We start from the raw sequence: 24,447 nt of genomic DNA, 5'->3' as shown, positions 1-24,447 counted from the left end.
CAGTTGTTCACAAGTAAAATAGATTATCATTGTGCTGGTATAGTAGTGCCTGTCCAAAGAAAGTACCCAAAATTGTCAATTTGGAAGCCATTTTGTTTATGCCAATTAGATGGTCAAAAACTCAAAATTCAGCTTGGGAACAGGGCTAGTCGAATTCAGCATACCTTAATTATGTTAAAAAGTGATATTCCTAACTTTTACTAAAAAAAAATGCTTCTAGAGCCTCATACAGGGCCCTTTTCGAAAAATAATTCATCTATTACAAATTATTCGCTATAGAGTGAGTGCACATCCGGCACTGACTCTTGAGCTTCTGAGTGTTCGTATTATTTGCATTTAAAAACAGCAGGATAACAAAGGTGTATTTCTGCTGAAGAACCCTGCTATTTACTCTTTAATCATGGCCATTAAAAACATTTAAATAAAAGACAAAGAAGATGCATTTGCATGAGAGCAATAGAGGCAAAGCCCTATGTTGGCAAGATAACCAATGCACAAATCACTCCAAATGACATATCCACGGTGTTTTTTGTTGAAGAGTAATGTACACCCTCCACCATAAAAACCGAACATAAAGAGTTAATGACAATGTAATTGTTGAAGAACTGTTCCAGCATTCATTCAAAGTGCCTTTTTGGCACAAGGGATGTGCAGAACACCTGATTGCAAGTTTTGCACACAACCTAATTACCTTCGCATTCTGCGAAAGGTTATGTTTTGGTCGGCGTGTATTTATTTATTTATTTATTTATTTGTAATCTTGTGATTCGTATAACTCAAAAAGTATTAAACCGAATTGCATGAAATTTGGTGGGATGATTGGTTATTAGCCAGGAAGCATTCGATTAGATTTTGGGATCGTTCAGGCCAAAGGTCAAGGTCAAGGTCACGAAAAGGTCAAAATCGTCTTTTTACGATAACACGGTCAATTTTTATTCAATTTGCATGCAACTAGCGCCAAAATGTTCAGAATTCAACGCCTCATCTTGTGATATGCAATATGACACAATGACGCCCATACTCTTGTTACCGGTTAGGGGTCAAAGGTCAGGGGGGTCACGACCTTGAAAAATATGCGGTTTTTGTCATAACACGGTCAATTCTTGTCCGCTTTACATGAACCCAGCACCAAAATGTTTAGAATTTAATGCCCAATCTTGTGACACAATGACGTCATAACACATGTCACCGGTTGGGGTAAAATGTCGGGGGGGGGGGGTCACGCCCTTGAAAAATATGCGGTTTTCGGCATAACTCAGTCAATTCTTATTCGATTTGCATGAAACCAGCATCAAACGAGATTACCTTCTCTTGTTGAAACGTTGTATTCACCGAGCTTGCGAGTGAAGACTCGCCAAAACGACGTGAGTTGATTTTTGTTTAGTCCGTAGCTCCCGAAAGTCGGGGGGGGGGGTCATGACATTATCGATATGTGGTTTGTGTCATAAGACCATTCATATGAAACCAGTTCCCCACACTCATACCAAGAACAAAAAAGTAGTGGCGGCGAAGGTATGCGCTCTATGAGTGCCCATTCTAGTTGCCTCATGCAACAATCATCAGCACATGCAAGTAATGCACCCTGAGGTTTTTAGAGGTGACATGAGGCATTCTGAGCAAATTTGAAACGGTCTTTCTGAGATGCAAGCACGTGGATCATCCAAAAAGCACACCGAGTACATAATTCAACAATCCGTTACAATGCCATGTCTATCAGAAAATGAGAGAAATCGAATCGTTGGACACCTTCAAGTAGGGCCTTCCATTAGCATTGTTGAAAGACTCTTTAACATGAGGAGAGGAATTGTTTATGACCTCATAAGACATTATCAACCCACTGGATCAGCAACAGATAGGCCAAGAAGTGGACGTCCCAGGATAATGACTCCCGTGCAGTACTGATACATTTGTATGACCCATCTATGCAATCGGTTTCAAACTGCCCGGTGTACTGCAAACACACTCCCTGGACCTCACTGTCCAAGTGCAACACCATCTTGAGGCATCTCTGTGATGCAGGGATCCATGCTCATCATCCTCTTCAGCATCCAAGACTTACACCGTGCCACATCCAAGCATGTTTGCAGTGGTCAAATCAGTGTCCAATGGACATGGAGGGAATGGGCAAGTGTTATGTTCAGTGACAAATCTAGGTTTCTCCTTGAAAGGCATGATGGCCATGCTTGGGTTGACAGGAGACGCAATGAGTGATATGTCCCAGTATGTGTCCAGGAAGCCGTAAATCTTGGATGCAGAAGTGTCTTGTTGTGGGGTGGTATTGCTGAAATATTTTGCATCAACTTGATCCATACCCATGGCAATCAGACAGCAAATCAATATACAGTATTAACGAGATCTTCATGAAACATGTGTTGCCTCCCCTTTCAACAACATGGTCCCGAAATCATCTTTATGCACAATAATGTTCCTGCTCACAGAGACATGCGAAGAAGGAACATTTTTGTCAATGCCAACTGCAATGCCATGACACCGTGGCCTACCATCTCGCCAGATTGAAATCCAATTGCACATCTCTGGGATATCATTGATCATTGCATTTGTACCTTGCCAAAACAGCCACAGACCCTCGATGAGCGACAACATTTGGGCGTGCTGATTTGGGCATGGATTGCCATTCCCCAGGCTCAGATTTGAGAGCTCACACAGTCAATGTGACTGGTGAAATTCAGTGATGGCTGTTGGAGATGGACATACCCGATATTGAGATCGTCACTTCCATGCCGGATCCCTATCTGAAAACATTTGCCACAGCGCAGCATTTACGTGATTTGGTCACAATGAAATGGACATGTAAATGTTCAGCATTATTGGTAAATGTTTTTGATGCAATTTATTTTTGTGACATCAATCGTGTGTTTAGTTTCTTACGTTGGAGTATGTACATTTTTGTGAAGCAGAGAGAGTGGTGTTGTCTTCCTGATGTCGGTTAAGAATCAGAAGATAAAAAAACAAACATTTTGAGCCTCAAACATTCCTTGTGGATAATAGTCGTCAACAATATAAGGAAGACAACAGCACTCTATCAATTATTCGGCAGACATTGCTGGAATCATCACACAACTCAAGATAACGTTTGAATATTTTCACCAGCTAAATACACCAAGGGTCCTCAAAAGACAGACCCATGGTCCACGTCCAGCCGTAAGCAACATCAGTCCAGACAGTGGAGCGAATCCTAATCCCTCGTCAATGGATTGATAGCAAGGTGCGAACTTAGCTGCTAAATTATTTCCTGAGTTAATCACCTCGAATGTTCTTCTATTCTCTCTGTCCCGAATTATGTGTGTTATGGCCTCTGGTGTTTATCCATTCAGACCAACTTGATAAATAATAAACGCAGGAAGGGATGAATGCAGGTGGTAATTAACGTGGGATTAACTTGATGGTGAATAATATATTTATGGAGGAAAATATTTTCTCCAGTCGTATCTTGTTTATGTTTTATTGAGAACAGTAGCTTCGCTGGATTGATTTGATGTTATTGTCATTGATATTTGATAGTGATATTGCTTCCTGATTTTAAACTTTTTTTTTATTTTAGCATCCTCCCACCACTTCCCCTCCCTCATCCCAACCCATCCCTTGCCTCCTCCCACCACACCCCCTCCTTCAAGAAACTCTTCTTTCACTTCACCTTTTGTACAAACTCTTCTTTCACCCTTGAGAGTTATGCCATTAGATGCGCAGTAAAACTACCTTTACATTGATGCGTAGGTTGTACTTTTCCTATTCTCAGTTGCTTCAGGTGGGTGCCTGAAATGTCCTATCCCTAAGAGAGAATGATCACCTGTCTCTGTTATCATCTGAGCTCAAGCGTTTGCACATCGGTATTGCAGCACTCTCTGAGGTTCGGAGACTGGGTAGTGGCGAGATCATGGCGGGTGGTTACACCTACTATTGGTCTGGTCACTCCGATGGTTACCATGCCCAAGGAGTTGCTGTAGCTGTGTCCAAAACACTGACTCCAATGATAATTGAGGTAACAACGGTCAATGAGTGTATTATGAGACTAAGGATTTGTCACTCCTTAGGTGTCGTTTCCCTGGTCTCTGTATATGCTCCGACTGAGGCGAGTGATCTCACCGTGAAGAACACATTCTATACCACACTCAAGTCTGTGGTTGATCAGTGCCCCAGGCGAGATACTTTTCTCGTCTTGGGGGATTTCAATGCATCGACTGGAACTGATAGGGATGGTTATGAGACATGTGGTGGTCCCCATGGGTCTGGAACTGGGAACCAGAATAGTACGAAGTTCCTTGACTTTGCAAGTTCCTTGATCACTGGACTTGGTATTCCAACGTTGGTGGTGTGGCAAAGGAGATTGACCATGTGCTCGTTGATGGTCACTGGAGGATGATCCAGAACTGCAGGGTCTATGGAGGGCCCAGTTCCTCAACACTGACCACAGGCTTGTGGTAGGAACTCTGAAGTTGCAGCTTAAATCCAGAAGAATGGTACCATCCCAGCCTCGGCTCGATGTTGGCAAGCTCAAGGATGATCAGGTTGCTGAGGAGTTTGAGAACAGGCTGAGTGGAGATTTGAGGGGTCTGGGTGCTTTGGGGAATCCTGAAGAGTTGTGGAGTGCCTTCAAGACCACCATCCTTGATGTTGCCATTGGATATCCTGGAACGTACCAAATGGTGAAGAAGAATTTTGTCTCTCAAGAAGCACTGGATACCATTGAATGGAGTCACAGGGCCAGGCTTAATTGCAGAGCTGTGCTGTTCAGGAAGTTGAGGCATAAAACTGTACGTGCGCTAAGGGTGGACAAGGAGGCCTATGTGTGAGGAATCTGTGAGGGGGTAGAGCATCACCTGTAGTCAAGTGATTCTCATACTCCTTACAGGGGAATTCACGCATTGCGTTCCTCCAAGCCCGTCCCTCGGTGTACTGCAGTTAGAACGGAGGGTGGTGGGCTCTTGACAGAGGAGTCCGAAGTGAAGGCCCGCTGGCCCAGTAACTTTGAGTGGCTGTATAAGGCTGATCCACCAGCTGTTGAGTTGGATGTCAGGGTGTTACTATCTCGATTGCCGACTCTCCAATCAACTGAGATACACCTTCTTTTGTGGAAACACAGGTTGTGGTGAACCAGTTGAAATGGGTAAAGCTCCTGGGATTTGTGGCATCCATGCTGAACCCCTCAAGGTTGGTGGAAATGCTGTACTCATGTTATTGCATGAAGTTCTGTGCTCTGTCTGGAACACAGGCATCATCCCAACTGACTGGAAGAGGGACCCTGTTGTCCCTTTCTGGAAAGGCAAAGGTGATTGCCAGCACTGCAACAACAACGGAGGGGTGATGCTGCTCTCAGTGCCGGGCAAGGTCTTTGCCCGGATAATTAATTCTTGAGAGGGTTCGCCACCATCTGCTTGAGCACCAGCACCCAGAGCAGTCAGGCTTTGCACCAGAGGTCAACGATTGACCGTGTCCTAGCCCTTCGGGTCCTCACAGAATGCAGATGAGGGTTTTGGCAGGGGATGCTTGCAGCCCATGTTGATCTCTGCAAAATGTTTGATTCAGTGAATTGGGATACCCTCTGGAGGATTCTTGGTCTTTGTGGGGTGCCACCAAAACTCATCAATCTGATGTCTGAACTATACTCTGGTACTGAGAGTGCTGTGAGATGTGGTGATACCATCTCCGACTTATTTCCCATTGTTACTGGAGTTCGTCACACTTTTCAGCGCTTGTATGGACTGGATTCTAGGGAGGATGTCAGAGAGATCAAGCTGTGGTGCATTGTTTGGGAATGTCAAGATATCTGGCCTTGATTTCGCAGATGATGCAGTCATTTTTGCAGAGACTGGCTATCCTTTTGTGAGCCCTCAAACTGCTGATTGAGGAGTCAGACCAGCTGGGATTTCAGGTTTCCTGGGTCAAAACTAAGATCCTGGTTTTCAATGACATCTTGGATGCTACTATCATGTCTGTACCTGTTTATGGTGAGGATATTGAGGTCACGGAGAGACTCACTTACCTTGGCAGTGACATTCATGTCTCTGCTGGCTGTGAGCCAGAGGTCAATAGACATCTGGGTCGGGCCTGGGGAGTCATGGATTCACTGGATCATTGGGTGTGGCGCTGTCGGTACCTGTACTGGAGGATGAAAGTCTAAGTCTTCAGGTCCTTGGTGCTTCTAGTCTTGCTCTATGGATGTGAGACTTGGACTCTGACCAGGGATCTGAGATGGAGACTTGATTCCTTTGGTACCAGGTCTCTTCGAAGAATCCTTGCCTATTGCTGGTCGGACTTTATAATTATGTCCAACGATGGTTGCTGTGAGAGACTCGAATGAGATTTGTTGCCTGCATAGTCCGTGAACATCAGCTGCGGCTGTATGGACATGTGGCTCATTTTCCTGACGCTGATCCTGCTCACCAAATTCTCTCAGTGAGGGAACCTCGTGAGTGGAGAGGCCAATGGGCTGACCACGTGCCTCGTGGTTGCAGCAGGTTGATCAGCATCTCAAGGACATGGGGATGGGCCAAGAATCTGCCTGGGGGATGGCCAGACGGAGGCCCTTGGTGTACCGGCGGAAAGTGGACGCAGCGACGCGCTGCTGGAGCGTATGCTCCCACACCTGACCTGACCTGACTCAAAGTTGAGCAAAAAATCATTACAAATGTTTTCGCAAAAAGACAAATAAAGCGAAGCAATTAGCAGTGTATGAAGTGATTTGTAGGTATGAAGATCAGGCATTCAATGGTATAAGTGAGGAAAATGAAAAATAAATTTTGAGCACTTTGTTATATATAGAAACCGTTGTGACCTGTTCCAAGTCAAGGCATATTTGAACAGGCCGAAACAAAATGGTGGCTAAAGACTCCTGCGAGGTGAAAGCGGACTGAGCAAGATGGTGCACTGCAATGTTGGTTCGGCTATTTTTTTTTTAATAATGATGAGCACCTCATTAATTATCTTCAAAAGGGGTGTTTAAATATACCCAAACACCGAGTTTTCATTCATTCACTCCCTCGGAGTTACATTAGTATGCATGCAAAGTTTTGGGCTGCAAGGTTTCATGGTTTTGGAGTGGAGTGATGGAGGAGACGCGCACGCACGCACGTACGCACGCACGCACGCACGCACGCACGCACGCACGCACGCACACACACACACACACACACACACACACACTAGTGTAGATTATTGATTTGATTTAATATTACTTGTTCATCGACTCGTTCATATATTGGAAGTACAGTCCGCGCCCCTATTTATGTACCCAGCTCACATTTCGTGAAACAGGTAATATCCACTGACCGCATTTCCTAAATATGCCGCTCTGTTTTTCCTTTTTCCCGGCTTGACTATAACCTGTCAAAATGGTGCTTTGCAGACTGGACATTGTATCACAATGTGTACTGTCCCGTGGATTGAGGTTACGCTGGGGATCTGTATATAAGCATTAAATGGTGGTTGTTAAATATCCCACAGTGTCTTTCGACGAAGAGACATTATTGGCGAGTTAGCATCAGACCCAAAACAAATTCCAAATTCTGACTCTAACCTACAGGGGGCACAGCTGCATCCCTATAGTTGGTGCTATCAGCAGTAACGTGCTACAAACAAGAGAAACAGAATCATGCATCGACAAAGCAGCAGCTGCAAGACAAAAGACATTTTCAGTTGTTTCTTTTGAAGTTTGCAGAAAACATGAGGTAAGGCCACCTCAATTGACAATTTTTTTTTTTAGAGAACACTGCAAGAAAAGAAGACAAAAAAAAAAAAATCACAGCCAAACTTCAAGAACTATGAAAAACAGAAATGCTTGTAAAGGCTCCTGGTACTTGCCTCATCCCAAGTGTCAAGCAGCATGACATCATCTTCATCCAGGTCATCCTGAGTGAAGTCTGTCACTTCAGTCACAAAGAAGCGGCCCGTTTGTGTGGAGCACTCGAACAGTCGTGGCTCCATTTTTGGCTTTTCTTCTTGGAAGCTGGAATATAAAATTTACTGAGTTCATAATGAGCATGCTAAATTTGCTCTTTTTCCTCCACCGCCAAAGGGGAGAGGAAGTTATGTTTTCAGCCCTGTCTGTTTGTTACTTGGTGAAAAAAAATTTTCGCCAAGTATTTTGGTCTCTAGCGTTTGTCTGTCACATGTTTTTTGGCCACGGTTTTCAAGCAATCGTTCTGAATTTTTTTGTGTATGCAGGTGACTTAATTTTGGTGAAGATCCGAATCCGAATATCTTCAGTGATTCTTCACCATTGAGAGATCGGGCCAAGAACGATATATAGCACAATATCTCAAAAGGTTAGGAATGGATTCACACGAAACTTGGTGGACAGGATGGGTGTGTGACAAGGACTAACTGATTTAGTTTTGGTGAAGATTCAAATCCGGATGTGAGAATTTTTTCAGTGATTCTTCACCATTGAGAGATTGGGCCAAAATCGATATAAAGCACAATATCTCAAAAGGTTATGGATGGATTCACACGAAAATTTGTGGACAGGTTGGGTGTGTGACAAGGACGAGCTGATTTAATTTTGGTGAAGATTCAAATTTGGATGTGAGAATTTTTTAAGTGCTTCTTCACCAGTGCGAGATGGGGCCAAAACGATACATATAGCATGATATTTCAAAAATGTGTTGGGCCCAATGTGTTCAATTGAATCAGGCATTACATGGCAGAGGTATGCACTCTTCCAAATACGCTTCTAATTTCTTTCTGTGTGTGAAACATTTGCTTTCACCTGTAACCTTGTGCTGAAGGGAGGCAAATACATTTGCTATCTCCTCTATCTCACCACTTTGCACAAACTCCAAATTACTACTCCGTTCTATTCCATTTGGCTCAGTCAAAAGTTGAATTTTGTCAAAGCCTTTGCCATGCTGCAGGAATTCTGCGGGCAGTGCTGCAGGACAAATCATCATGACTATTTTAGTTGTTGTTGTCTCCATTTATTCCATTAGTCATCAGATTGTTACCGTTATTCTCTTGCCCTCTATTCCGATTGAATGCCTTTCTATCCAATCACCAATCATTGACAGTATATCTCTAGTACAAAAAAACGAATATATATATATATATATATATATATATATATATATATATATATATATGTGTGTGTGTGTGTGTGTGTGTGTGTGTGTGTGTGTGTGTGTGTGTGTGTGTGTGTGTGTGTGTGTGTGTGTGTGTGTGTGTAGAATATATATATATATATATATATATATATATATATATATATATATATATATATATATATATATATATATATATATATCATAGTCCCTAACTTAACGATGCAGCATAACTCGTCCATCGACTACTCGTTCATACATATAGAGGAAGTACATGCCCCTCTTTATGTGTCCAGCTCACATTTGATGAAACAGGAAATTTGCACTGACTGCATTTCCTAAACATGCTGCTCCGTTTTTCTTATTCCCAACCAGACTCTAATAACTTGCCAAATGGGTGCTTTGCAGACAGGACATTGCATAACAGTGTGCACTGTCCCTTGGATGGAGGTTATGCTGGGGGTCTGTGAATTAGCATTAAATGGTGGATGTTAAATACCCCACAGTGCCTTTCGACGAAGTTTATTTTCGATGAAGTAAAAATTATATGCAGGTCACGTGACACAAGACAATGGAGATGACGCTGGAACTAGTTGCGGGGCAATTCACAAGCGCAAGGCAATTTTGCTCGGCAAAACAAGCGCCTCTAATTCTATAAGTATTTTTATAAAAAAAAAATTTCTTCATTAGTTTTTTGATTAGTTCATTAAATATTTTTAATTTTATTAGCAGGGCACAGATCGAGTCCCATCACAGCACTTGCTGCACGACCTGTTAGCATCAAGTGTCTAACACAGGAACACATTGTCTCTGTCCTGCTGATCACCAGTTAGGAGGTTTGCAGTCAGAAATAACAAATAAATTATCAATAAAAAATTCGGACCGCCTGTCCTGAAGCTCATGTGGATCAGGAGCAACAGTCACTCAAACCCCCCACAGACTCCCTTTGACCCTGAATTTTTTAATGCCATGAACAAACTTTGGTACATCAAGGGTGAGGAAGGTTGTGGTCAGGTTTCATCGAAATTGTGTGTGTAGTTTTGGAGAAGAGAACAAGTACCTATTTTGGGCAATCAAACACCACCCCGTAGACCCCCTTATTGAGCGGAAATTTTGATGGGGTCAATTCACCTTTGTTAGGCATCTGATATGAAGCTTGTGGCCAAGTTTAATCAAAATCGTATGTTTGGTTCAAGCGATAATGACTGAAGTGTTTACGGACTGACTGACTCACTCACTCACTCACCTGCGGACACCGCTCGATCGCATAAGCTCACCTGACTAAAGTCCAGGTAAGCTAACAATAAACTAGAAGGGCACTCGGTAGAGCGCATACCTCCGCCCTGCAATGCCTGATCCACGAGAACATATCTGGCCCACTACATTTTTGAAATATCATGATATATATCGTTTTTAAGCCCAATCACTCAAAGGTGAAGAATCACTTTTAATATACGAGTAGTCGGATCCGGATCCGGATCTGGATCTTCACCAAAATCGAAACAATTCATCGTGGTCACACACTCAAGTTTCATCCAAATCTGTCCACAACTTTTTGAGAAATTGTGCTATATATTAGTTTAGCCCTGTCTCTCAATGGTGAAGAATCACTTAAAAAAATGAGCAGATCCGGTTCCGGATATTCACCAAAATTGAATAATTTCTTCCTTGTCAAACACCCAACGTGTCCACCAAGTTTCATCCGAATCCATGCACAACTTTGACATATCGTGCTATATATCAGTTTAGCCCTCTCTCTCAATGGTGAAGAATCACTTAAAAATTCCAGTAGTCGGATCCGCATCCAGATCTTCACCAAAATCTAATCAGTTCGTCCTTGTCACATACCGAACCTGTGCACAAAATTTCATCCGGATCCGTCCACAACTTTTTTGAGATATCCTGAACACAAACAGACAGACAGACAGAAAAGGGGTGAAAACATAACCTCCTTCACCTTTGGTGGTTGAGGTAATAACATCCCAGCATGCTTTGGGTCATGTCTAAAAATGCTGCACAGGCCTGGTTGCCGCTAATTATGGCGAGCAAGGCTGCAAGAGGAGACCCCCCAATGCTCTCATCCTGAGAACACGTGTGGTCGCCCAATGGCTTGATGAGCGTAACACTGATGTTATCCAGATGTCATCGCATTCTCAGTCACCAGATCTGAACCCAATCGAGCATTTATGAGATAAGTCTGGAAAGTCGCCTGAGACGGCGTTTTCCACCTCCGTCGAACAGGTGTGAGTTGATCGACTTTCCCGTGGAAGAATGGTGCTGCGTCCCTCCTGCAGAATTCCAGACACTGGTGGACTCTATGCCACGGCTGCACTGGATGCACTTGGTGGCCCGAAGCCCTAATAAGTGACCTTACATTGGTGTTTCCATTTATTTGTCCATTATCTGTATATTTGCTCCTGTGACCCAGATAGCTATACTGACGGGAGCTCTGCTCCTGGTAGGTCTTACCTCGTCAGGCAAATCAATGGGTTGGAGCCTGACAAAGAGTAGTCACATCTTTGGGCTTAGGAGAATGTGTTGTTCCACCTGGTCTCGTCACCCCCACCTTCACAGTGGTCCTTTGAAGTGGGTTTTCCTCATTTCAGGACAAGGTGAATTGCACCAGTCAGTCTTCTTCTTCTTCCTCATCTTTGTCCTCTTCTTCCTCTTTACATTCACCTCAATCTGGGTGCCAGTTGGACAGCGGCATCTCCTCCGTTTCTTTCAAGTTACCTGGTTACATTTTTCACAGACTTGATCGCCCTCCTTCTCATGATCTTGGTATCTATTTGTAGGACTCTATCTTTAGCTCGTGAAAATGCTCTTGAAAGTTGTTCTCACGAGTTTATGTGTTTCCACCTTGCTCTCCTGCATTCAACAACATATCTCTTCTTTCTGTATTGCTCACCTTCCTTTTCCTCTTGTGCCGTGCTCGATTGGATCTCAGACAGCATTGGCAGGGCTATTTTACTCCACCCTTCTGCACACATCATGGTATTTGGTGACTTCAATGTTCACCACAAGGAATGGCTGGTACACTCTCATAATACTTGTACTCCTGGTATCGATACTTATAATTTCTCAATCACTCAAAATCTCACCCAAATTGTTTCCTCTCCCACTCATATTCCTGACCGCTTCTGATGGAAGATACTTACTTGCTCTCTTTTTGTGTTCTAACCCTGGTGACTGTGTTGCCGATGTCCTTCCTCCAATTGGTAACTCGGATTATTCCACTGTTTCTGTTTGTGTTTCTTATTCCTCATTCTCAACTCCAGTGCATCCTTTTCAACACACTGTGTTTCAGTTTGGGAAAGATGGTTAGGGTTAGGATGGATTTCATTCATTTCTTTTCAATGTGTCATAGACCTCAGCTTTGAGTCCTGGTCCTGACATGGCTGCTGTGGAAATATCCCAATGGATTCGCACTGGTATGGACATTTACTGTAAATTCCCTCACGGATCTATCAAGTGAAGGTTCGTTCCCATTCGATAGTTCACTCCGGTTTGTATATCAGCAATTGCTCATCGCAACCACTATTTCAAGCAGTACCACGTGCAAGGGTCTCTGGAGTCCAAATGTCTGTTCGACAAAGCAAGTAACCTGTGCAAGAGAGTTATTGAGGATGGAAAGCAGCAATATGCATTTTCTGTGGCCGATTCCATTGTGACTCAGCGACTTGGCTCCATGGACTTTTGGTAGATTGCCAACAGTGTACTCAACCACAATCTTCTATACCTGCTCTCTTTCATGGACCTGAGGTTGTTACTTCACCTCTGGATAAGGCTAACCTCTTTTCAAATCGCTTTGTTTCTAATTCTACCATCCATGATCAGGGACACCCTCTTCCTGATTTTCCATCTCATACAGACTGATATTCCTGTTCCATTTATCACTTCTAAGAAGGTTGCCAGAATTATTCCGGTATCGGTATCCGTATGTATGTATCTCTCTCCGCGTCTCTCTCTCTCTCCGCGTCTCTCTCTCTCCGTCTCTCTCTCTCTCCGCGTCTCTCTCTCTCCGCGTCTCTCTCTCTCCGCGTCTCTCTCTCTCCGCCTCTCTCTCTCTCCGCCTCTCTCTCTCTCCGCCTCTCTCTCTCCGCCTCTCTCTCTCTCCGCCTCTCTCTCTCCGCCTCTCTCTCTCCGCCTCTCTCTCTCCGCCTCTCTCTCTCTCTCTCAGCAAGGACATGACTCAAACACCAAAAAGAGCCAAGATTTCCACGCTCACTTCTATGAAACGTTTTCTTAATCTTTACACTTTGGCTCCCATTCTTTTCTCTGCAGTGGCTTCAACCTGACCTGACCACCACAAGTGATTTTCAGCACCAGAGCTGGGACAGCACCACCTCCGAACGCAAACTCCCCAACATCCAGCTCACAGTACGGACTACAGACCATCGGAGCTCTGCCATATGGGAGGGAGATGTGAGATGCTTGTTCAAGCGTCAGGCTGTAGTGAGGTCACTCCAACCGGTCCCAACTGGAGTGGCCGCAGGTTCGATCAGGGCATGCCAAAAGTCCCGCTCTTTCCTCTACCTTCAATCTCAATATTTTCTCCCCCCCCCCCCCTCAACACAATCTCTTGATCAGTTTTCCATGGATCCAGTAGTGTATTCTGTGCTAAGTAATGGTTCATAAGTGCTCCAGGGTCAGGTATGTTCATGTAAAGGTAAGGGCGAATGTTTATGTGTTTCACATGTGCTGATATAAGTACCATTTGTGTGTTTCATTTTTCCTGTCATCTTTTTATTTATTTGAATTTTCTCACCATTTTATCTCTCCTCATCATCATTATATCATTCCTCTCATCATTTTCTGCTCTTTCCCTTCATTGTCTATGCCTGTAATAAATGCGTGAAAGCGTCGATGCGTGTCTTGATTTATCCTCTTTGTGGTTGGCCCAACATAGCATTCCCGTTGGGCAATTGGTCCGAGTTCATGATGTTAATGGTAACCCATGTAATGCAGCACATGGCATTGGTTTGCTCGGCCAAATAATTAACTGCTGCATAGTTGCATGCACGATTCATCTGCCATGCTCAATTCACTGGCACGGTAAAGCAACTTTGGGTGCAAGGATCCGGCCTCATTTAAGGGTTGCAGTTGGCATCTGTGGTCTTTTGGGATATGTTTAAAATATTGTGAATTACGAAGTAGTTAAAAAAAATTTGCAATTTGATTACGAAGTAATTGTAGTAATGATAGCACACTTTAAATACCGAATTGTATATTTTATTACATTGCGTTTTTGATCACATGACTTGCAATTTTTTTGATCATGGCTTGATTAAGTTAATTTACGAACATGCAACATTTTTAGTTTGTCTTTTGGCTTGCATATAATTGCAACCTAGTGCTCTTGAATATCAAGCTCTCTCTCGCAATCCACATCATCAAATACATGAAGCTTATATTTACTATGTTGGACGCAAGATGCACCCAAATAGTTGCTTGCAGTATTGAAGTTGAAGTTTCCATATCAAGAGAAACTACATGACAAGATCACCTTCATAGCTATAACTACATTCTACCATGTACTTCACGGATGTACACTTCACATTGTACGACATATTCGGTACACAAACTCTGGGAGTTGCATGATTAAAAATAAATCATCAACGTGTTGAATGTTTAAACATTTTCAATGGACTCACCTTTTCCCATCAGCATAGGGAGCTTTGCCACCAAGTGCAGCCCAGAAATCCAAAGGTTCCTTGCCCTCAGCAACTGTCTGCTTGTCCCCTTTGGAAATGACGTCGGCCACCACCTTGGCCATTTCACGCTCATCTCCGTTTGCACCCTTCATTATTTCGCCACACAGTGCAGACCACCTCATTTAGCGATAAACTTGACATTCCAGTCAAGGCCAGCCATGACCGACTTAAATTGTCATGAGTGAAAGGACAAAATCCAGTACATATGTATGGCTGTGCACACAACGAGCATTATAAACCAACAATGAACCATTTCAGCAAATAAAAGTGTCTGACTTAATAGCCACATCTGAATAAATCTCATCGATAATGTATAAAGATGCTCTTCAGCTTTTAAGAGCCATCTATTTATTACAGCCATCTGGAGTGGGGGCTGGCTGGATAGCCTAGAGGTGTGCACACTCTCCTCTGAACTGTCTAGACTGGGTTTAAGCTTGGTGTTGCTATAAACTGTTATCTTGCTGTTTCGCATGCAGGGCAAGGCAACAGTATGTGCGCCATCCATCAAATGGACGTTAAACTGGGTGTCCCATCTGCTAGCACCAATTAGTGGACATTAAAGATACTGTGCTGTCCTTCACAAAGAGCTATCGCTGGCACCCAAGCCAAGTCACAAATTCCTGCCCATTCAGTTGAGTGCCCCACGTTGGATTGGTGACCCATGCCGAATTTTAACCTGCGCCAAAGAAACTGCTTCAGCAGAATCTATGCTCAGAGTGACGGTTTGGAGAGGGAGGGATGGAGGGATTAGGACCATCTATTTATTGCATGCTGCAGACGAAGGGTTGTGGAGTTTCAAGGGAGGGGGGGGGAGAGGGAGTTGTGGTATGATTAAAATGACTTATTATATTAATCACGTACCTTGCCGCACCATAAGTAACAGGCACTGGGAATCTTCAGCACAAACACATCATTGGAGTTAAGAGCTGCCCCGCGTGGAGCCACCTCAATGGCCTTTGTGCTGAACTGGTCATTTCCATGGATATGAAAGAGACGAACAGGGGGATCCGGCTCAGTGTGATGAGAACGTGATGTTCCTCCCTGCATACCAAACGAGAAGCTGTTAAGAAATGAAGATCACCAGAAATATATTATTGTGAACAAGAAGTATTTTCGAACCAATACAATTCACGAAAGTAAATAATAAATAAACAAAAAAACAAGAAAAAGAGCAATCAGATATTTGCAAACCCTCGCCAGGACTTCTTTTGAGTGGAGTATTTTTATAGGTTTCCAGGTAAATCCATTATGGCTGCCAAAACATGTGACCTATGACATCATATGGGTGACTTTTGTTACTCATGGATAGGTGGTCATATGTGTAAAGTTTTGCCTCAATCTTTTCAGCCATTTCAGAGAAGATTTTTGAAGTTTGAAAAAATATATATAAAAAAATATGGCTGCCAAATCACGCCACCGATCACGTCATCAAAAAAAATTTTGTGGACCATTTTATCCTGAGATGACCCTCAAAATTGTTTATACTGATCGGATGTAGCGTTCTCCATATGCAATTTTGATGTCATAATGAAGGCAAGCACCTTTGATGTCATAAATATACCACACTCTTTCCCCATGAGGAGTGCTTGCTGTGTGTCACTTGTGCACCCATGGCTTGGGGAACACTTGTGTCAAGTTTCCCCTCGATTTGTCCAGCCGTTCTGGAGAAGATTTTTATAGGTTTTATGGTAAATCTAATATGGCCGCCAAACCATGTGACCAATGACATCATATGTGTGAACCTTTTGTTCTCATGGACAGGCGGTCATACGTGTAAAGTTTCACCTCGATCTGTTCAGCCATTCAAAGATGTTTGAAGGTTTTGTTTTCAAACAATATGGCTGCTGAATCACATGACCGATGACATCATTAATTTTTTTTTTTCTGTGGACCGTTTTTATACCCCTAGATGACCCTCAAAAATTTTCATACCGATCGGATGTAGTGTTCTACATATGCAATTATGACGTCATCACGAGGGCAACTATGATGTCAGAAAAATCGCTCTCATTCCCCATGAGGAGTACTTGCTACGTGCCAAGTTTCAAAATTTTCCTTGGTGTGGTTTCAGAAATACAGAGGTCCAAAGTTTTTCCGTTTTTCCAACATGTTTGCCACACCACGTGACCTATGACTGTATAATTATCATTGAAACATTCTACATGAGGAGTCGCACAAATGGTGAAAATTTCATCTCAATCCGACAAGCGGTTGCGGAGAAAAACACAAGTTCTGTGCGGACAAACAACAAACGGACAGACAGACAGACAAACAAACAAACAAACGAACAAACAAACAAATGGAACCAAATGCAATACCCTGTCCGAATTCTTCGTCGAGGGTAAAATGTATTTTTTTTGTGGGTGATTACACGCAATGGCATAAATCTCAATTTAGTCACGTTTGGCAAGAGATAAGAGATCATGCTCATGGAAAGTAAGATTTAAAGCAAATACACAAACACTAATATTGCATTCAAAATAAATGGCTTCGAAGGACAATGTTCAAAACACAAACATCATGAATCAAATGGGAAACTATTATGTCACATCTGCATGAGATTTTCCCACCCTATGACATCACGCACATCGAAACCAGCATTTTAAAATACACCCCATCCAGAAAAAAACATACCACGGGCATACTAAAGAAGGGGTATGCAAGAGAAAGTTGTGATAGCATGAATTTTTGACATACCTGATAGATAATTAGCTTGCCGTTGAACATAGCCACAAAGTGTCGTGGCTCATTGCCCATGGTCACACGCACCTGCACCGGCTGCCCGTCATATTTCTGATCCAGGGTTACAGCCTGGAAGGCTGAAGCTGTGATCTCATCCTTGCTAGAATGCCGACCCTGCATACAAGGGCAAAAGGTACTACAGTATAAAGTTAAGCCTGGTGTTGGCTTCATGGTTAGGGTGGCGGCTTGGGATCCTAGGGTCCTGAGTTCAAGCCCCATTGGCCGCTGATTTAATATACACCAGGAGGTTGACAGCCTGTCATCCTTCCGAGGTCGGCAAAATGAGTACCAGTGTACTGGTAAGGAGGACACTGCATCAGTGGCACAGCCGCGTCCCAACCAATGATGCAACCAGCAGCCACAGGCTGCACTCGATAGAGAGAGAGTATAAAGTTTCCCATTGTGACAATGAATCTCCTTGATAATGCACTGCTGTTGTTCATTATTTTTTAAATTCACTAAATTTGTTTGAGGGAAGTATTCGGCATGTGGAAAATATAAATTATCTATCGAGGGTAGATGAGGGTGAAAGGTCAATCCACCAACCAGGGACAGATTTACCCAAGGACAACCGAGGCACTTGCCCCAGGGCCTCCACAACCCAACACGTACCCCCGGAGCATCCACCACCCAAGGGCTCTTCTCAGATTATATTCATTATTGTTGTGAATTACAACTTATTACCTCCGCCATCAAGGGTGAAGGAGGTTATGTTTTAACCCCTTTCTGTCTCTTCGTTTGTTACTTGCAAAATCGAAGATTTTTCAAGTATATTGATCAGTCGGTTTTGTTATTCTGTCTGTCTGTTTATCGCCTACAGGTCACAATTCTAAACCGATCGACATGAAACTTTATCAAGTTGTAGAGGTAGTTTCAGCCGGGAAGCGTAATGATTTTGAGGTCAACCGTCAAAGGTCATCCATCTTCAGGTCAAATTCCTGAAATTGTCATTTTTCATCCGATTGACTTGAAATTTGAACAAGATTTGCATATTACATCAATGAATTGGAAAACCAACTACTTATGAGGTCAAAGGTCAACTCAAAGTCAAACTTCTAAAATCATCCATTTCCAACTGAAAAATTGTCAATGTACATCTTATTAACTTGAAGGTTGAACAGCATTTGCATAGTCCATCACTGAATTGGGAAAGCAACTATTTTTGAAGTCAAAGGTCAACTCAAGATCAAACTTCTAAAATCATAAAATTTCCTTTGAAAAAAAATCATCAATTTTCATTTGATTAACCTGAGAATTAAGCAGCAATTGCAGAGTACATCACTGAATTTGGAAATCGACAATTTTGAGGTCAAAGGTCAACTCAAGGTCAATCTTCTTAAATCATCAATTTCAATCTGAAAAGCAATCTATTTTCATCCGATTGACCTGAGCTTTGATTAAGATTGTCAATATTAATCTTAATGAAATGTACAATTTGATGTATCCATGGCAATCTTTGGAGAGGGGGTGGATTTTGCAAGTATTGTGCTCTGCACGGCATCTTTTCTTGTTTGTCTGTGTACAGGATATCTCAAAAAGTTGTTGACGGATCCGGATGAAATTTTGTGCCCAGGTTCAGTCTGTGACAAGGACGAACTGATTCAATTTTGGTTAAGATCTGAATCCGGATCCAGACACTCGAGTTTTTTCAATGATTCTTCACCATTGAGAGAAAGGGCCAAAAACGATATATAGAATATTGCCAAAATGTATTGGGCCCGATATGTTCTCGTGGATCATTCATTACATGGTGGAGGTATGAGCTCTACCGGTTAACCCTCTAGTTAACCCTATATTAACTAGCATAGCACATTTGCTACAAAAATTGGGCATTCAATGGTTATTTGACAAGTCTCGTTGGAAAATGTTTCGCTAATATAATCCGTATTCACTTGTTGAAGGGATTTTTACTTTCTGTGTTGCCGGAATCGATACCACAAACATATAAAACAATGCCTCTCATTTCATTACTTATAGTGTCATTACTCGATTTTGAATCAAATGTAGCTTGGAAGTTGTAATAGTACGACATTATCTTTTTGATAGGCTAATTGCATGCTTTGCCAATCTTCGATTTTGTCTGGAATCCATTGCTGGTAATAAAAACCTGCAAAAACACTCCTGAAAATTATGTGTTTTATCCAATAATCTAACTCGTGAAGCCTGCACTGTTCTTAAGGCAATGGTGATACATATATAAAATTGAATAGGAGTGCCACAGATTAAGATATAAGAATTTTGTGTGCCATCAGTGAAAAAGGTTGAAAACCACTACTTTACTTCATCATTGGTGGCAGAAAGGGCCACCACCACCCATGTGTGCCCCGGGGCCTCCACCAACATAAATTCGGCACCGATACCAACATGGGGCAGAGGGAAAAAAAGTGGGCTAGCAGAGATAGCAGAAAAAAAGTAGGCGAGCAGTAACTATGGAGACAGACTTTTACGTTGATAACTTTTTTTCAATCAATCTTTTGAAAAGTATTTTGTCCAGAATCAAAACATGGATAACACAAGAAGAAGAAGACGTCATGCAGAAAAATCCATAAAACGAATTTGACCTCAAAAAGAATTGGTGGTTGAATTCAGTGATCTGATGTGCAAATCCTTTTCAAATTTCAAGTCAATGAGATGAAAACTGAGGATTTTAGAAATACCACCTTAGTTGTTGACCTTGGGCCTATCTTGACCTTTTGGTTGATGGTGACCTCAGTAATAACATTGAACAACAAATTTCAAAAATTTTTTTTTACTGGAGATGTGTAAAGTGATTAAGACTAATTTGGGTACGCTGATTTCAAAAATCATAACCGTTTTGCTGTATCACGTCAGGATTTTCAGGAACAGAAATATTCCCATTTCCTAGAAGTCAGGATTTCAATGAAATTTACATACGTCTTTAACATGTCTATTTCGTACAATTGTTGTAACTTATGTTATATTTCTTTCTTTCAGATAAAGATGAGTAGGCGTTCCTGTACCAATCATCCTGACAACTTCTGTTATGTCTGTGGTCGGTATACCAAAAAAGATCAACAGCGAAGTATATCTACAGCAGTGAAAATGAAGGCCGCCTACTTTCACTACTTCGGGTGTAAGGTGGGGGACCAAGAACAGAGCTGGGCACCACACATCTGCTGCACAAGCTGTCACACAACCTTGACTCAGTGGTTGGTGGGCAAGCGCGCGAGCATGCCATTTGCGGTGCCCATGATATGGCGTGAGCCGCAGAATCATCATGATGATTGTTATTTCTGCTGCACAAGCATCGCCGGCTTCAACAAGAAGAATAAAGGTCACATCAAGTACGCTGACTGCGTCTCTGCTCGTAAACCTGTGCCTCATGATGACGAGAACCCCGTTCCAACACCTCCAGCTGATCAGAACATAGCTGTAAGCAGTGGTGAAGAGGATGGTGATGATGAACCTTTGAACCCGACACTCAAGAATCACACCTTCTGAACCAGGGAGACTTAAATGATCTTGTAAGAGATCTCTCGCTGTCAAAGGCGAAGGCAGAGCTGCTTGGATCAAGGCTGCAGCAGTGGAATCTACTTGAACCTAACACCAAGATATCCTTGTTCAGAGCACGTCACAGAGACATGGCTGAGTTCTTTGAGATGGAAGACACGATGACATTCTGCAGTGACATCAACGGTCTGTTGAAAGAACTTGGGTGTGATCACGATCCTGCAGACTGGCGCCTCTTCATCGACTCGGGGAAGAACAGCTTGAAGGCTGTTTTGCTCCACAATGGCAACGAGAAACCATCAGTCCCACTGGCTCACGTGTTCGGCATGACAGAGACCTATGAGACTATGCGGCAGCTGCTTGATTCCATCAAGTACAATGACTTCAACTGGCACATCTGCGGAGACTTGAAAGTGGTGGCGCTGTTGTTAGGGCTGCAGTCAGGCTACACGAAATACATGTGCTTCCTTTGTCTCTGGGATAGCAGAGACGACAAGAATCACTGGACGAAGAAAGATTGGGAAGAGCGAAAAGAGCATGTACCTGGTCGACACAACGTGAAGCATGTCGCCCTTGTCGACCCAGCCAAGGTTTTCCTTCCACCACTCCACATAAAGCTCGGCTTGATGAAAAGTTTTGTACGGGCAATGGATCTGAATGGGCGTGGGTTTTTATACCTCAAGGAAAAGTTTGGCAACACCTTGTCGGAGGCCAAGATCAAGGCTGGTGTCTTTGTTGGACCGCAAATCCGACAGATTATGAAGGACGAAACTTTTCCGACAACTCTAAACCCCAAAGAGCTGGCAGCGTGGAGGAGCTTCAAAGCTGTGACGGACAACTTCTTGGGGAACGAGCGCGCGGACAACTATGAAGAAATAGTGCAGCAGCTGCTGGAGTCCTTCAGGAAACTTGGCTCCAGGATGTCCCTGAAAATCCATTTCCTACACCAGCACCTGAACTTCTTCCCTGACAACTTGGGAGCAGTCTCGGACGAGCACGGCGAGCGATTCCACCAAGAGATTTCACTCATGGAGACGCGTTACCAAGGGCGGCACAACCCGAACATGATGGGCGATTTCTGCTGGTTCCTGCATCGTGAAACTGACACAGAGCAGCACAAACGCAAAGCCAAATGCCGAAAGCATTTTTAATTACATTCTAGTGGAGTTTTTCTGTAATTTCTATAATTTTGAAGCATTCATGATGAAATAAATGAATAAATGAATTTTTGTAAATTTCATTGAAATCCTGACTTCTAGGCAATGGGAATATTTCTGTTACTGAAAATCCTGACGTGATACAGCAAAACGGTTATGATTTTTGAAATCAGCGTACCCAAATTAGTCTAAATCACTTTACACATCTCCAGTAAAAAAATTTTGTTGTTCAGTGTAATTGGCTGGTTGAATTCAGTAACCTGAAATATGAATCCTCTTCAAATTTCAAGTCAATCGGATGAAAATTGAGGATTTCAGAATACCAACGTAGTTGTTGACCTTGGGCCGATGTTGACCTTTTTGTTCATATTGACCTCAAAAATAATTGGCTGGTTGAATTCAGTGACCAGAAATATAAGTCCTCTTCAAATTTCAAGTCAATCAGATGAAAATTGAGGATTTTTGAAACTCCACCTAAGTTGTTGACCTTTGGCTTATGTTGATCTTTTGACCTCAAAAACAATAGGCTTCTTCCTTATGACAAACTCTACCATGTGGTGAAGTATTTTGAAGATTGGTTTTAAATTGTGACCTGTAGCTGACAAACCACATGTCTTGATGTTTCTTCAATCATATATTAAAGATACCATTCACATCCCAAAAACCCCTTTGAGATAAGAAACCGATATTTGGCATATCTCAGCAATAAAAACAAATCCTATAGGTTTGAAAAAAATATCTTCAGCAAACGTCTGCAGAACAGCTTTACTTCAAGCAGAGTGTTCCTTTCGTTAAAACCAAATTTCTTAATTGCTTGTCCTTACCTGCCAAATGTAGAGGATGTAGGATGGCTTGTTGTTCCGACTGTAGGTGTAAAGGATGAGGTAGCAGTCTCCACCATAAAACTGTCCAAAATGTCTTTTATCGACGGGCTGCAGTTCCAGATCCTCAATACGCCATATCTGTACAAGAAAAACATTGCAAGCAAGATAATGTGACAGGAAGCATGTGATTGTCATCCATTCATTTTACCACCCACACAACCTACTTACTCAAAGCTGAGTCAGACTAAAGAAAAAAACTCAAAAGTTTTTTGGAATCATTTAAGCAAATACTGTGGAGTCTTCTTAAGAGTAAAAGTCTTTATTCCAATTTCTTGAAAAGCCATACGAATTAATGATCAGATTGTTTATTACCCAATCATGCCACCTGGCATATGCAGATGCTTTTGAGCTCTCACCCAATCAACTAAACCCAGGTGGCTCGGATTATATAAATAATTGACCCCCCCCCCCAACTCACACTCCTCTCATTGAAGAAAATGCACAAATCAACCAAATAAGACCTACACAAGGCAAGTGCTATGCTGTTTCGAACCCTTGCCAGAGTTCCTCAACAACTATCAAGACGTTCACACATGAGAATCCCATTGCCACACACCCCCTCAGCTGCCAGACCGGTTTCATCACTTATTGGTGAATCGTGAGTGACAGCACAGACCACAATGCATACCAATGAGGTTCCCAAGCATGTACCACTAGTCCAAGAGCATTAGGTCAAAATAGGCCCTAACCTGGACATTTTTGGTAACAAGCTGATTTTTTCAGGATAGGTCCAGGAATATGTCTAGAATAACATACTAAAAGTCCTCATAAATCCTCCTTGAGCGTTTTCCGCAATCCAAGATGGTGTCCAAAATGGCCGCCTCTTCTGTTTTTCTCATAACTTTGCAAGCAGGTTTCCCCAAAACACACTTTAAATGTCTACATATATGTTTTGAAGTATGAGGAACTCATTAGAATACATCTTAAGAGATGCTGAAGCACGCAAGTACCAATAAGACCTCTTGAGTTCTTCCAAAAATCCAAAATGGTGTCCAAAATGGCCGTCATTAACAATTTTATCTCAAAATTGTTTAAATATTTATCATTAATTAATTAACTGTGATATTTCATCCTGAAAATATTCAACAAACATTTCAATTATAAATGTGGTTGCTGTGCATACAGTATTCAAATCAATTTGAATGTTAAAGTCTAGAAGTGTGCCCTTAATCGCTTATGACATTACGAGGGAAACATTGTACCATCAGTTTGATGCTAAACAGACAGGGCGACATAAATTTGCCATATGGTCCATTTTCGTCACCTAAAGCTCGGAAATTGAAAACTTGGTGCTAACCTTTTTTACCAACAAGATGTAGTTGATGTCTACCATGAGGTGAGTTCTATTTGAAACATTCCGTTATCATTAAGGAAGTAAAACTATTATTTTTGGTACCCAGACTAAATGCATGATCAAAATTTGTGT

General features: G+C 42.4%; 1 protein-coding gene across 1 annotated transcript in view; it reads right to left on the bottom strand.

Moving 5' to 3' along the window:
• Positions 1-24,447, bottom strand: part of LOC147029990 (villin-1-like) — a 196,541-nt gene that overhangs the window by 14,763 nt on the left and 157,331 nt on the right. The window contains exons 15-19 of the mRNA XM_085872156.1: positions 22,962-23,099; positions 17,465-17,623; positions 15,629-15,808; positions 14,708-14,853; positions 7,819-7,963 (exon numbers count right to left, since the gene is read on the bottom strand). Of these exons, the coding sequence (XP_085728282.1) occupies positions 7,819-7,963; positions 14,708-14,853; positions 15,629-15,808; positions 17,465-17,623; positions 22,962-23,099 (768 nt within the window). The remainder of the gene's footprint in view (positions 1-7,818; positions 7,964-14,707; positions 14,854-15,628; positions 15,809-17,464; positions 17,624-22,961; positions 23,100-24,447) is intronic.

Source organism: Eptatretus burgeri, chromosome 3, assembly GCF_056783735.1.
Source record: "Eptatretus burgeri isolate ZD-2024b chromosome 3, Ebu_testis_v1, whole genome shotgun sequence".
Lineage (NCBI taxonomy): Eukaryota > Metazoa > Chordata > Myxini > Myxiniformes > Myxinidae > Eptatretus > Eptatretus burgeri.
Note: the sequence above shows the minus strand (reverse complement) of the source record. Positions and strands in the feature narration are given on the sequence as shown.